Source organism: Sturnus vulgaris, chromosome 3 (genome assembly GCF_052056855.1).
Source record: "Sturnus vulgaris isolate bStuVul1 chromosome 3, bStuVul1.hap1, whole genome shotgun sequence".
NCBI classification, from domain to species: Eukaryota; Metazoa; Chordata; class Aves; order Passeriformes; family Sturnidae; genus Sturnus; species Sturnus vulgaris.
In genome coordinates, this window is record NC_142245.1 from 45,070,680 (window position 1) to 45,085,927 (window position 15,248).

The 15,248-nt window shown below is 38.9% G+C and overlaps 1 protein-coding gene across 3 annotated transcripts in view; it reads right to left on the bottom strand.

The window, feature by feature from the left end:
• The window catches only part of PCNX2 (pecanex 2), a 152,272-nt gene that overhangs the window by 72,493 nt on the left and 64,531 nt on the right, over positions 1 to 15,248 (bottom strand). For all 3 annotated transcript variants that reach the window (XM_088161508.1, XM_088161511.1, XM_088161510.1), the window contains 4 exons: positions 13,318 to 13,414; positions 6,790 to 6,882; positions 6,154 to 6,304; positions 1,994 to 2,135 (listed from right to left, as the gene is read on the bottom strand). In XM_088161508.1, the coding sequence (XP_088017634.1) occupies positions 1,994 to 2,135; positions 6,154 to 6,304; positions 6,790 to 6,882; positions 13,318 to 13,414 (483 nt within the window). The remainder of the gene's footprint in view (positions 1 to 1,993; positions 2,136 to 6,153; positions 6,305 to 6,789; positions 6,883 to 13,317; positions 13,415 to 15,248) is intronic.

Consider the following 15,248-nt stretch of genomic DNA (forward strand, 5'->3'; position numbering starts at 1 on the left):
ATAAAGGAGCTGTTCTGCCTCCTCAAGAAGCAAACTGCTGCAGTCCTTTAAGTCACAAAGCAAGGTGAAGCTTCTTTAAAAGATAAGTTCAATTTGAGGAAAACTCTGACATCAAATCACACAAAATGTACCTCAAACAGTTTCAGACACAGAGTGGGAGAGTGTTTTCCCTTCCCTGCAGCATGATGTGGTCTGATCCTTGGGTGGTCAATAACTAAGGAATGTTCCAGCAACAATAAACAAGTATTTATGCATTAAAGCACAGAAAGTACAACTGTATGTGGAAGTAGCAAGGAGAATCCAGGATCCCTCATGGGTTTACAGAGTTAAAAAAGAGATAGGATCTGAAGATGAATGCTTTGTGTGTGACATTTGGATGGCAGCTGTAGGGAGAATGTATTAAAGAGGAGAGCCAGAGGAAGAGGGATACTGGGAGTTTCATGGATAGACCAGAGTTACAAGGAAAAGGAGAAAGCAGATTTTACACAGGTGATTACACAGACGCAAGGGGGATAGGGAAGGAAAGGACTGCTGTGGTATTCCCCCACAGGCCAAACAATCAGAGGCAGACAAATGTAATTACTTTCTTTAATCTCAAGACTTCTGGGGGTCTGACTCATTTCTTCTGAACACTTGAGGGAGGTGATACTTTAAAGTGCAATCTAGCTTGGAGGAATGACTGTGTAAAAATAGCACCTTCCTAACCCTACATATTTGCTCTGTGCATGTATTCAGTCACGTCTGCTAGCTAGTAACAAATGGCATTCTGACTACTTTTAATTCTCCCAGCCTTGCAGAACTAAATAGAGGGATAAGTGTGGATTTAGTGTCACCCTCGACAATACACCTGAAATCCTGAAGCACCTTGGCTGTAGCATCTTCCAAGTGCCTGGGGGGGGAATAAGTCTATAGGGATACAGAGGTTATCAGTGAGTGATTGGTGAGAGTTTCTCAAGAAAAGTAGTTGTCTATAGGAAATATGCAAAAAATTTGACTAATGCCGAAGCCCAAGTTTCAACCCCTAAAAACAGGGGCTGCCTTTTCCTTATAGTTGTGTAGTTCCTAAAGCTGTGTTGCTCCTCAAGAGAGAGCAATTATTAAGTCAACATGCAATTTTTACATCAAAGTTCTTTTATCTAATATTTGAAATTAAGAATCTGTATTATTATGGATACTGAGGAACTCTTCCCCATCTCCCAGCAGTTTTTCTTGCTACTGGAACATTCCAAGGCTGTTTCTTTGTTTTATCATCTGCATCACTGTCATTCTGATAAAAAGACTGCAGAAACTCTGCTCACTGGGGATACTGCAGTCACTAAGCCTGCTGAATATCTGCAGTAGGCAAGTCACTGACTAAAATACCATAAAAGGCTGTCTGCAAGGATCATACTGTGAGACCACGGATCAACATCACCAGTTCTGCTTAATATCTAAGACATCAGACTTCATCAAAACTTGTACCCCCACCTTTCTCAAACCACTCTTAAGGCAGGACTACCCAACTTTCCACACTGGTTAATATTTTATTCAGCCTTAAAAGACTTTGTGTGGTGAAGCTTCTGATACCTCCTTTGGGAGACTACAGCATAGTGTTAAAAATCCTCAGTTAGGAAATATTTCCTGATATCCAGCCTAGATTTCTCATTTTCATCTGATTAATTCTAGTTACCCCACTGAGTTTATGCCCATCAAACACCTGCAGCCTGGTATAGTGTTACTTTCTATTGACATTTAGACCTTCAATATATATCTATATATAGTTCTTTAATCTTTTAATTTCACCCTCTCTCACTGGAGACATATTTTAGTGTGCTAAGGTAGTTTTGCATTTTTCTTGCAGCAAAGCCAATGATTATTGTATTTTGAACTAATATGCATGAAAGCATACTGAGACAAGATTACAAGCTTATTTAAAAACAAATTCCATTTCTCAGTCTTCAGTCTAAAACCAAATATTCTACTAATCACATGCTTTGAGTTATAATCTACTTACTGTGTACCAAGCTTCTTGTATTTACTAATTGAGAAAGCATCAATGGTGAGTGCATTCAGTATTATGGCTGGATATAAAATGTATTTCTCAAAGCACTGTAGCCATACATAAAGCCTTTCAAACCACATCAAATGAGCAGCATCTGAAACGGAAATTCGGAGAACAGTTCATGTCGTCAAATCATCAGCATTTTGTGCACTGGAGTACCATAGAAGACATGAGTTAGCTCACATTAATAAGCAATAAACCAACTAATTTATGAAACAATGGAATTCATAATTCTTTGGCAATAGAAAAATAATTTTGTTTTCTGAGTTTAGAGAGTATCTGTTTCGCTCCTTACAATTGCACTCCTGAGACACATTCAGAAACAATAAAAGACAGTACATGCTAGATGGTAGTTTTTACATCATCCAATTATTTAGTTGGTATACTAAATAGTACTCTCCGTGAATGTAATGACCCCAGAGAGGCCCTGTCCAGCTCTGGTATTGACCTGCTAAATCACCTAGGAAACCTCATTTGAACTCTGCGCCTCTACTTCCCCATCTTATAGTAGCAAAACACTGTTCATTAGACTGTAAATTATCATTGACCTCACTAATAAAGGTAATACCCCTTGAGATCTAAAGACTAAAGAATTATCAGGAGCTAGAAACTGTCATAGACATTTTCCAAAACACTTAGACACTGTAAGAAGTATCTGCCAGGGTCACATCTCACATCATTCCTCCCTAAGGAATAGCTTTTTTTGCAGTAGACTTTTCTAACAATACCACAGTGCTTAATACGAGTATTAAACAAGAACAGGATGCTCCATGCAATTCAACTGCTATGAGAACTTAGGCGAACTGGTCGTGTATAGACAAGGTTATCGGACAAACAGGGACAGAAAAAGACAGAACTGGGTATTAGCTTAGAAATAAAAATGCCAGCTATTGAACATTCAATAATCATCCCTGCAAAATAAAAACAATTCTATATGTAAACACCCCCCTCTTCCATACACACCTTTTCAATGACAGACAAAGAAGACATGCTGAATCAATGGATTTCTATGTTCTATAGGCACAGTTGAATATTGCATAGGCTAAGAGAGAGATCTAAAAGTAATCCTGCTCAATTAGGTTGAAGTCATGCTTTGGCAGTACCTTAAGCTAAGGCCATGCTCTTGTAAAAATCCACCTTCAGAAAATACAATTAACTTCTGTTTCTTGCTATAACATAAAAAATATTTCCTCTTCATTACCTAAAGGACACCTCCTAAAAGTTCACACACAAAGCAAAACGTCCCTTTGGAACCTAGCTGTTCTTCCTCATTCCTCTCTCCTCTTCCTGAGCCCAAGATCTTCAGCCATGTCCAAAGCTGAGCTCTGTGCAAGAACTCAAGCTTCAGTGAAGAGATAAGCATATCAGACAAACCAAAGAGAAGGTAGGTGCAGGAGCAGAGAGAGATCTGTCCAGACAATGGAGACAAAAAATAGAGCTCACATTCAGAGGGAGGGGCCCCAGGGAAAGACACAGATTATTTGAAAATGGCTTACACAAACCTGTGGGGTATAAAAGCATTAGTGGGGAGGAAGGAGAAGAAAAAAGAGCCTAGTATATCAGGGTTTCTTTCTCATTTAGTCCTTCACTAGTTTCTACACATCTCTTATACCATAAGCTCATACATCTTGACCTAAGCCGTTCGTCCTGCAGCCAGCCAAGCCAATGACAAGTAATAACTGAGTTATTTCACAGGGGCATCACAAGAACTGGTCTGATAATTGCTATTCTGTGGAACACCTTAAAGTTGAAACAGCTCATGCAGAGTCTGTGCAACAAAGCTACGAATAAACTTGTGGAATTGTCATTGCCAGTTTGTCTAATTGCAAGCAGTCATTTGTCTTTCAATAGCACAACCCTTGTAAAAAAAATAGATTACAATTAAAATCTATGCAGTAAAACCGCCCCACAGACATCTTATTTTGTGTATTTGTCCTTTCATTGTCCGCACCTGATTACTATGGGGTATTACTGTCCTTTTCCCAAGTTTCTCCTTCTATACAAACAGGAAACATTTTAAAGTTTAGTTCCTACATTTTTATTACAGGACAAAAGAAAGAAGACAGCCCGTCAGACATATCCATCAAAGGGATTACCTTTTCCACAGTCTGTCTCATCTCAGACATGATAAAAACCCCCTGCAACAGCCTAAGGGACTGATATATATATATATGGTTGGTTTTTTGTTTTTTTTTTAAATTCTTGTTTTCTAACACGCAACACCAGCTACATTGGAATAATACTTAGACCCTAAAGTACAGGAATGAGCCACATATAAATAAGGACTGCAAAAGAAGCAAAAAAAGCCTGTTCTCCACAGTGGGCAGGATGAGAAATGCAGCTGGATCTCAAAACAGAAGGAAACCTATCTGTGGAAATCAGTCCAGCAGGTCTCTACCTTCAACCTTTTCAAATGCTGAGTCACTGCATTTAGCAAAACAGTGTTTTCTGACAAATGAAGACAGACTTAATCAGGACAAGGCAAAGAAATCCTTCGTGGTCTTTTATAATTAAGTGCTGAAACAAACAGTGCAACTTGGGTATTTATCAGAATTACTGGTTATTTGGGAGAGGAAGTCCTGGACACTGTTTTCAGCTGGGCATGGTGCTTAATATTTACATTTCTATTATACCTTCCTTGGCATATTGCAGTAAAAAAAGGAAACATTCAGTCAAGTCTCTTGGGTACTTTTTTCATACCCAACCCTTGTTTGGAAAGTAATTGTTCTGAAATAACTTTTTTTAAAACAAAAAAAGCTTTAAATCCTTAATGTATGGTTTTCCAGAGAGCTATCTGAACTCTTTTGCAGTCTAGTTGAAGAAAAGACCAAAGTCCCTCAACAGACTGTTCTGCAAATGCTGCCTTCAAACACTTCAGAAACATATACTAAGGATTATTAAGGCGTGGGATCCATCAAGAAATGACAAGCAAGCTTTTGGCTGGTAGCAAAGGCAAGAAGACAGCTAGAGTGGAGGGGGGAAGCTTTGCTTTTCAAAGCACTTCAGAAATAACTCTATCAGAACAGGAAACCAGATCTGGACATACTAAAATATTGACTGATATTCACATGTACCAAGGCACTACCCACTGAAGCCAACAGACATCAGCAAGAACAAGAAAATTTCAGTTCTTTTCAATTTTAATGTCTGTCTAAAAGTGTTACAATTGAAATTAGCACACTTAAATTGCACTACATTTGCTGATATGTCAGAAAGTAGGAAAAAATCTGCCTCAATTTCATCAATCTTTTAAGTTTTTTAGTTATGTAGAATGCCAATGTATAAAGCATGAATTATATCATGTCAAGCAACACAGCAACAGTAGTGTAATGTAAAACAAAAGGCAGACCAGAGAGTGGCTCATGAAAGATCACACAGAGGCTGTGAAATTATTAAGGGACAGGAACATTCAGTACAGAAGGAGAAACAGAGAGCTGGGATTCCTTAACTTTGAGAAGAAAATGCCTTGGGGTGATCTTATTAGTGCCTGATTGGCTGCATTTTTGGGTTATAAATACCCAATGGGGAAAGTGAAAGTTGATGGAGCCATTCTGTTCTCAGTAGTGGCCAGTGACAGGACAAAGGGAAATGGGCACAAATTGAAAATCCATAAAAAAAATATATAGCAATAAACCACAAAACCAATAAACCATAAAAGAAACTCCCCAAAAAAAACACCAAAAAACCAACCAAGCACCACAATTTGAAGCAACCATTCTTACTGTGAGGATGACTGAATGCTATTACAGGTTGTTCAGAATGGCTTTGGAGTATTCATGCTTGAAAATATTAAAAACTGGACACAGCCCTGAGCAACCTGCTCTAGCTGACCCTGCCCTGAGCACGGGCATCAGACCAGACAATCTCCAGGCATGTCTGCCTGGCCTCAGCCCATCTGGGCAGTGGCCTGAGAAGACAACTCCTACAGGTTCACAGATCTGCTGGCAGTGTACTGGAAAAACTAAAATGATCAGATATGTGTGCTGCTCAAAAGTAGAAGGATAATTTATTCTCCCAGCTCTGTTGCTTCTGGATATTTTGTTTTTGTTTTTCAAACCAAGGCAAGCTGGAAATCATTGCATCCACTGTTTAGAAAAGACTGTATTACAAACCTCTTACTTCCCGCTGCTGGTGCTCTTTGCTTTTGAGTATGGGGTGGGAGATCCACAGCCAGGGGTGATGCTTGCGGAGCTGAGGAAGGATGTAATGTGTTACAAATCCCACTGTCCATGCTAAAGCAAACAGGACAATGCTGAGAAATGGCTGGGCCAAAGCAGAAAAAAAGGAAACATAGTTATAATTTGCATACAACATTTATATATATATAAAATTTAACAGTTTCTATAATTTTATTTTTGTACAATTAATTTTTATTCCTATATTCAAATTCTTGACTCTAGGTGAATATGGATTTTGACATATGTGTTTTGCACACACAATTAACCAATTTTTTCCTCCGTAATTGGAGGAAAAAAGGCAAAATATCAGGCTTATTCATTCTGTCCTCTGGGTTGCTTATTGTAATAACTGTGGAGATGTAAGGAAAGAGATGTCAAATAAGTAATACTGAAATTAATACAAATATCTAGAAACTAACTGCTTTGCAGATATAATAGTGTTATCATGACCAGTAAAGACATTTTCATTAACTTCTCTTCCCACAGTGTCTATTCTTTCCAGTAAAAGCACTGTGTGGTTTTGCATAAGAGACATAATACCTTAGGGGGAAAAAAAAAATAGATACACACCCTTAATGACAGAAACACAGTACTGGCACTGACAGCAAATGACAGAACAGCAGCTGCTGTGCAGACAATGAGATCCGATTTTAAGATTTCTTTCTGTGAAAATAATTATTTTACACAAAGTTAGTAAGGCAGCAGTATTTTAACCAAAGTAAATTACTCTGTTCTCAAATACTTACACACTGCATTGCAATAAGGTTAATTGGCACTCCCTAATACAAAAGTATTTTCTCCACTCTGCTTTGGGAAATTATTTCTCTACACTCCACGTTTGTTGAAGCAATCATATTTAAATTCTTCATACATAATTTTGAATTCTATTTTTAAATAATGAAGTCATAATATTGGAGGAATTAAAGCAATACATTTCAATACTGAATCTGATTCTGCTTGAAGAATATAACTCTTTTCCATTATGATTTTCTTATTTTTGGGAATCAAAATTCTGGTTCCATTTCCTGTTTTCAAGAACTAATATGTCTTATTCCCGTTCTCTTGTGTTACTGAAAAAAGTCATGCTTTTCCGTAATGTCTTCTAAGACACAACATTAATACATTTATTATGTTCTAAAGTGACATGTCCCATTCTCTGATTTTCTTTACTGGAAGTCAAATTGCAGCGAGATTTTGTGGATTTTAGACAAGACTTTTTTCCAGTGTCATTTGAATGATAATGAAAGGACGCATCTGCCTTTATGTAAATATCTGTAACTGTGGTAGAAGTAACTTTGTTTCTAAAGATTGGAAATATCACTGTTTTTACAGCACATTTTTCTTATGATTAAAATATTATTCTCAGTAAACAAATAAACAAGATAGCTTGTGATCTGTGCAGCCTTCTGAATTGTACTACAGAGGTCATCCAAATGCTTTTGTGAGTAAATGAAAATCTTGTCTTAGATTTATGAGAAGGGCATGTAGGTTCAGCACTCAATACTGCTGCTAAGTTACCAAATGTGAAACTATTTGTAGCTCTTGGTTTAGAAGTTGACTTATCCTTTAATTCAAAGATACCTAGAAACAACGCATGAAAAGCAACACTTTTGCTAGAACCAGAGGTTCATCTGACTTCCTGGTGGTACAAACTAGGTAGGCTTAATGAATCTCATTAGAGAAAAAGAAAGAAAACTAAAATAATGATGGTACAGCAAAGCTACGAATAAAGGAGATAAAATGAAAGCAAGTAGAACAAGTGAAGAACAGAAGGGTTGCGAATTACCAGGGAAGCTGGTAGCAACCTCTATATTTAGGCTGCCTATCACACCCTGTTATGAAAGATGCTTCTCAGTAAAAGGTCACCAGCATCAGCACTTCCACTTACTGCAGCAGCCCTTTGAAATCCAGCAGGACTAAAAAGCCTTCAGGCTCTTAAAGTACTTTTGCTCTGTCCCAGGAAACCCCAATACAGCTTAGCTGAAATCTCAAGCAACCACCATGGCCTTTGCCCTTCCCAGGTTGCTCAGGAGTATGTACATACCTCCAAAAGAGCAGTGCTCCCTCCACTCTGAAAGTCATCCTTCCCTGGACAGCCCTGTACTCTGCATGGGCTACACGTGGTGGGAAGGTGTGAGAGCAGACTTAGGTCTTGGTAACTCCTCCCAACCATCTTTTCAAAGCACAGCCCTGCTAGCCTTGCTCTTTGGCTGCCACATTCAACAGAAGAACCACAATATGAGGGAGCTTTTCACAGGAAAAGCCTTCTCTTCCCTGACTAAACCTTTGCTCCCTGCCTGTCCCCACAGGTCTTCTCTGTTCACTTCTCTCACAACTTTCTCTCAGTAGCAAGTAGCAGTAGTGAAAAATCACGGTCTAATAAAAATGAATAACCTAATTATTTCCAATTCATGCAATAGAAATTATTTTTTTAACCTTTCCAGATATTTTTAAAGATGTTGCACGCACAAAATTTATTTAAAACAGCAGTATCTGAGAAAATTAAGCAGTGCCAAATTTATATGGCACTATTTCAGCCCTTTTGTGAATACAGAGCATGAAAAGTCTTGATCAAGTATCATTTTCTGCACAGCTGAATTCAACTACTCAATCTAAAACAAGCTTCTAAGAACAAACATGCTGCAATCACATTCACAAGCTCTTCTGTACAACCCAAAAGGCTTACTATTGAAATGACTTTTTTCTTTCACAATCAGATGACTGAAGAAACTGACACTTAAAAAAACATGTGAAATATTAAGAATTTAGCTGTAAAATCAGCAGAGTTGATAATGATGCACATTTCGGGGAGAAGTGGCATGCTAACTTTCCATTCTGGGCCAGATCACAAAAGAGAATATTTTCAAACATTAAAATGAGAAGGGAACATATTACACAAATTATATTGCACAGGACTTGTATTTTCATTTTGCAACTATCTTTTTTATAGTGCTCTCATCACTTTTGACAATCCTATACAAAAAAGGCCTGTGTTTTTAAGGAAATTATTATTATTATTCAGATATTCAACCACAAACTAGACAATTGCTTTCCATTTCTGGCAATATTAAAAGTGTTTAAAGTACCATACATGCCCATGCTTGTCCTTCTGTCCTTCTGAACTGTTTCAAAATGTAAATATACTGCTCAGCTGCTGACTTGCACAACAGTCCCCACAGGAGTTCCTCTTGATGTGGCCAATGCTTTCAAACTTCTCACAAAATTCAGGCTTTCTTCCTTCACAAAAGAAAGCTGAGCAATGGTTGCTTCTGTTCTGTGTCTCTGCACAGGGGACAGGGTTCCCCAGGAAATGGCAGTGAACTCTCTGGCTGAGAGGCACTCACAGTTACTTTCCATGAGAAAACCTTGGGCATCTACCTGCTGGGGGTGGATCTGTGGCTTCTGGCCTTCCTGTGGAAGGCAGCTAGCTCCTGAAAAGTATGTGCCTACCTAGGACCTAAGAGTCTAAAGCAGGATTTTGGATGCCATTCCCCAGGCCAGGAACTTATGACTTGAATACTGAATAGCTCTACAGCATGATGCTTGAGCCCTTCACTGCGATTGGTACAAAAAGGTAAAAATTAAACTCTATTCACAGTACAAATCTCTCCAGTGAGAGAGAGTCACTGTTATATTTTGGGCTGAAAGCCATTCTATACTCTCCATCTTACACTCAAGGGAAAAAAAACACAAAAGAAACCAAAAACCAAGATTGCTTCCTTTGATGCCTTGGGGATTTCACAAGCAGAATATACTAGAGTGGCACTTTTTTTGTTTTAATTGTTATCACAGAACCATAGAATTGTTTATGTGGAAAAGATGTTTAAAATCATTAAGTCCAACCATTATTTTCATTAGATTTTTGGAGCTTTGTACAAATCCTTTTATTAGCTATCTAAATGTTTGTACTAAAGACCAGGAAGGAACCTTGAGTTTGAATGTAACACATTATCACCCTCAGGCCACTGCTTAATCTAGTAATCAGCCATGTGGATGCCTACAGAAATTAATTATAATGGTAGGAAGCTCCATTCTCAAAGCTGAATGGTCAATTATCAATCACAGCTGCTTCATAATTCAGGCTTCAAAAGCTGGCAATTCTTACACAGCTATTCAAGGAAAGGAAAAGGGTAAAAGTCATGTAACTAAACATTAGTGATGTTGTATTTATTACTCCTTACATCAATGCAAAGCCATCCAGAAAACAACATATTAATTTACAATATTAACCTTGTTTGCTTTCAGCTCCTTGAGAAGGCAATTTGGTTCTGTATACCTCTGGCTTTCTGATTAAAATGAGTCTTATTTAAATGGTGTTATGTAGACCACACGTCACCAAGGCAAGGCTGGCTTGTGTTGCATCCTGCCATCTCATGCCACTGAGAAAGGTTAGGAATACTCTCTTCACAGGGGAGCACTTCAAGAAAAAATGAGCTACCATCATGAAATCTCTTCTGAATACTGAGATGTTTTTTCACCCAGCTTGTGAACCGTTTGAAGATCCCCTTACAAAACTTCTGGAAATTATTTTAAATTGGCTTTGAAGAGTCAGCTGAGTCCAATATTCTAAACATGACTGCTATTGCTGAAGCAAGCCGGCAGGCACTGAGGCTTGATTGTGCTCCTTGAACTCAATGAACATGCATTTTCTCCTGCCTCAGTTCCTCCCTACTTGCCCTGTTAGCACTGCATTGGTGAGATAGAGGTGGGAGTCTCCTTGGTGTTTAACTGAGACAGAGGTACCAGGTAACACCAGTTAGACAAAGAGCCTACATTAATCAAAAACTCTTTCTTCAGCTGATTTCTTCAAAATTAGCACTGCTAATTGACATCGTAAGCAAACACTTTTGCTTACAATTTTTACACAGACTGAAGGAAGCCCAGACAGAGAAAAAAAAAAAAAGGTGGCGAAGAACTAGCAAGCTCCAGCAACACTGAAGGAAAGCAGCTTCTGCCTAATGGCAGCAGCAGCATGAAGTATCAAATGTACAGAGCAGAAAAGTGCCAATTCCCAAATCCAGGTATTTCCTGGAGAGCAAAGGTGCCAGGAAGCCCACTTAATTAATCCTAAAAGTGTGACAAAATGTGACAGGAATGAAACATTGTGAAGAGAAGAACTGAAGTCCTGTGTCTGGCAAATCCCAGTGCAGTTATCCCTATACTTCTGCATCTTCCACCCCACTGGCTCAAGGGCTCGAGTGCAGCTGTGCAGCGTTAGTGTAAGACAGCAGATCTCTGTCCATGTCACTGATACAAAAATTGTTAGAGAGTCTGCAGAATTACTTCATTTTGAAAATATAGCCAGGACTTTGATGCAGATTTTTTCCACTATTTTTGGTTTTTGCTTTCAATATATTAAAGTCTTGCTCAAGGTTTCCCTCTGCACTATGAAATGAAATCAGTTAAGTGGACAGCTGCAGTAACTCCTTCAGTCCCTGGGCTGGGCTCCATCTGCAGAACAGATGAGATCAGACTCTGTACTCCTCCAAGAAAGGCACTATCAGCAAAAGACAGAACTACAGGAGGATGAGAAGCTTTCCATTACATCTGCCATACAGCCCCTATGTACAAGAATAGAATGTCATTGAGCCATGGCAATAACCTACACACCACAAACACCACAGAATACAGCAAAATTCAAACAAAAATACTTTATTTTTTTACTCTGTTTCTAGATGCACATTCATATTCCAGTATCAACTATTGCAAACAGTTTAGTTTGCAAGAAACTGTAGCTCAATACAAACAACAAGAAATACTCCTATAGCTTAATCTTATGTAGGTCCTATTAGAGGAAGCAGTTTAAAATAACATTATACATGGTAAAAATGACAACCTAAGCAAGAGGTTAGAAAAATAGAAAACACTGGTAGTGTGGGATCAATGCATATGCTGAATGTAGGCTGTGTAATGTCTTATAAAATGCCTAAGAAATTATTCAATACATGCATGAGAGATGCATCCCTTTGAAGGGACATCTGGAGGCCAGTAGGAGCTATGGACTCCCAGGTCATGTCTGAGGGTCAAAAAAGGCAGTCTATCTTCCAGAGACTCTCTGAATGCTCCTGGATTTCAGAGAGCATTCAGAAGTTTAGGAATAGCTGCCTAGATTGCAAATGCTTGGATGCAGGTGCTGGGGATGTAGTCGGGAGGAAGAACTGTCTGACAGCCAGGAAGCAGGACAGTTCACATGACTAATAAATGTCAAATATTCCTTAGCATTTCTGGAAACTTGATGATCTTCCCACATGAATGCTTTATAAGATCAACCTCCCCCGGGTAACAGCAAACTTTTTTTTTAATATAAAAAGACACAAAAAGGAAGACGGGTCACTTTACGATGTTTATGCTGAAGTGAGAAATAAGCTGACACCAACTTAGAGTTTCCTGACAGACAGTAGTAAATAAACAGCCTGCCAAGCAAAGAGGAGATGATGAGATGGCAATGCTTGGCACCAGACATGCACCTCCCTCTCCCATACTATCCCAGTTTGATGTGCTTCTTCCACCTCTAGCTGCCAAGTCTGACAGTGTGCTCCACTTGGCTCAGCTGAGGTGGAGGGCACACAGTCAAGAGTATTTCCTGGCACACAAAAGGCATTCCTGAAAAACAGGTAGCCCTAGCCATAGAAAAATAAAGAATAAGGGCTGTTTTAAACACATGTAATTCTGTGGATCGAATCCTGTTCCTCTCCAGCGCAGACAGAGAGTTTGGCAGGACTGCTCATCTTTTTGAATGCTTGTTGAACAATCCAGTCTACCTTGGACACACCAGCTTGCCAGGCTGTAATTCTGTGCACAGAATCTGCATTAGTTCTGTGTTTACCAGGATGAGAGATGCCCCACTCTCCAAGCTCTAAGAGTGCATTTCCCATGGACTACACTAAAGAATCAATGTGACAGAGCCCTTCAAAGGAGCCCTTCAGAAAGGAAAATGGCTTGTGTCCCCCTTCTCACTGCTGGCCTTACCGCAAAGATCATCTATCTATGCTTTTAGTAATTTAAATTACTAAATGACATTTACAAGATTCCTCAGTGGGCAAAATGGATGAGAGAGACAGAGCTTTGAACAGAAAGTAATGAAAGAAAAAACCTTACCACTGATTCTCTCATTTTTTCTGGGAGTGGATCTTCTGATGAATCTTCAAATCGTTGGCGTAGATAGTGAGGGACATATTTACACTGAATAAGGGACCTGTTTGAAAAAAATTCCTAGTTAGGATATTTCTGAATTTGTGCAACAGATATGACTATTCCTGAAGGACAGAGGAGGAAGAACAACCTCAGATTTCCTGCTTCATGTATACAAACACACGCTTATCTCTGTACAGCTGGTGACCGACACAAACCAGCTCTACCTGTGATCAAGACAGAAATTCCTCATCAGAATCCTGAGGAGTCTCAGCAGCCCAATCAATATGACTCAGTCATTTAGAAGAATGAGCAGAGAGGGAATAGCTGTATTTTTGACTCTTACTTCTGTTTCAGCTAAGCTGAAACTAATATGAGAGCTCTTTAGACCTATGTTAAAATGACCAAGGAAGCCAATTCTGTACAAACTGTATATTAATTCTGTCTTCAAAATTTATGTGCTACCTCCGCATTCATCTTGAATTTTATGCCATAGGCCATACCTTTAATACTTTTTCCAATCTCCTTAACTTATTTAAAAGAAGTTCAGAGCTGTTTAGAGAAAAAAATCTTAAATCTCTTTTTTTAAGGATTATGCATTTTTACAATTGCACAATAAACATTTGATGTTGTTTTACATGTATTCTTAATTTTTAGATTTTTAACAATCATCTCAGTAGCTGAAGATTTCATTGCAAATGTCATGAAATTGTTAGCTAGATTTACAAGTTAAAATGCATTTAATAGTTTAAGATTACTTCCTTAAAACAAAAGTTTCAAGGAAGAAAAGTTTCTGTTTTATTAAAGAGGTTCATGTACCGGTGTGACCTTTCCAGGAAGTGGGAGAAAAGGATACATTTAGATTGCTTCAAAATTGAAAGAACTCACAATGCCATACTGATTTGCAAATATACCTTTACTTCAAGGCTAAGAACTTTCCCTAATACAGCACAAAGCTTCACTTCCTTCCATACGTAAATTCCGTACTGTAATGGCCAATAAACTACACACCATCCACGCAAAGCTTGGTCTAGGTTCACCTGACATCTGTGTCACACACAGTAGTCTGTGGGTAAAGTTCATGGCAAGACATGCAAGCAGTTCTTGTTGCCTTGCCTCATCAGAACCCAGCAATGTATAAACGTCAGATTCCCCGAATCTTTCGGATGGTAAAGAAAGAATTTCTCAAGTCTCCAGTATGATTTACTTGGATGACAATTTCCTGCTAGTGCTCTAAATCCTTTCCTTCTTCATCAGTGTTCTCCTGCTTTTTCCAGGTTTCTCTACTAAAACAGAATCCTGAACAGCCTAAAAAGCTCTCCACTTCCACCTTCTCTCTTCTGCATTGCAGAATTGTGGATAGTGAGCCTTGATCCTTAAGCCTCATGAATCAAAGGAGACAACACACCTCATGATTCAAAGGAGAGAACCTGTGGGCTTCTTCACAGGCCTTCTGCACTCTTCTAGGATAACACTGAGCTGTCTGCGAAGCAGAATTTCAAATGGCATGATGATACTGGCTGCACAAAACCCACTTGCCTGCTTAGCCCCAGAGCCCCTATAACAGCCATTTATCACAGTTTCCTCTCTGGGAAATTTGCATTTGCTGCCCCTGAGCTATGGATCTATTTGGTCTCTTTCTCACACATCACCTCAACATGCAGATCACAATATTGAGACTTCTCCCCTTAATCTCCCTTGTTTGCAATGTCAGCTCTTCACATACACTTCCTCTCCTCAGTTACTTCTAACAGACTGTGTCAGAGAACAAAAGGAAGGATGGAACCTAAAACTGAGAGTAATTACTGTAGTAATCCTCAGCAAGAGCTGGAATTCAGCCATCTTCCCAGCACATTAAATGTCCCTTTTCCTGGCCCCAGTGCTACCCAATGCACATT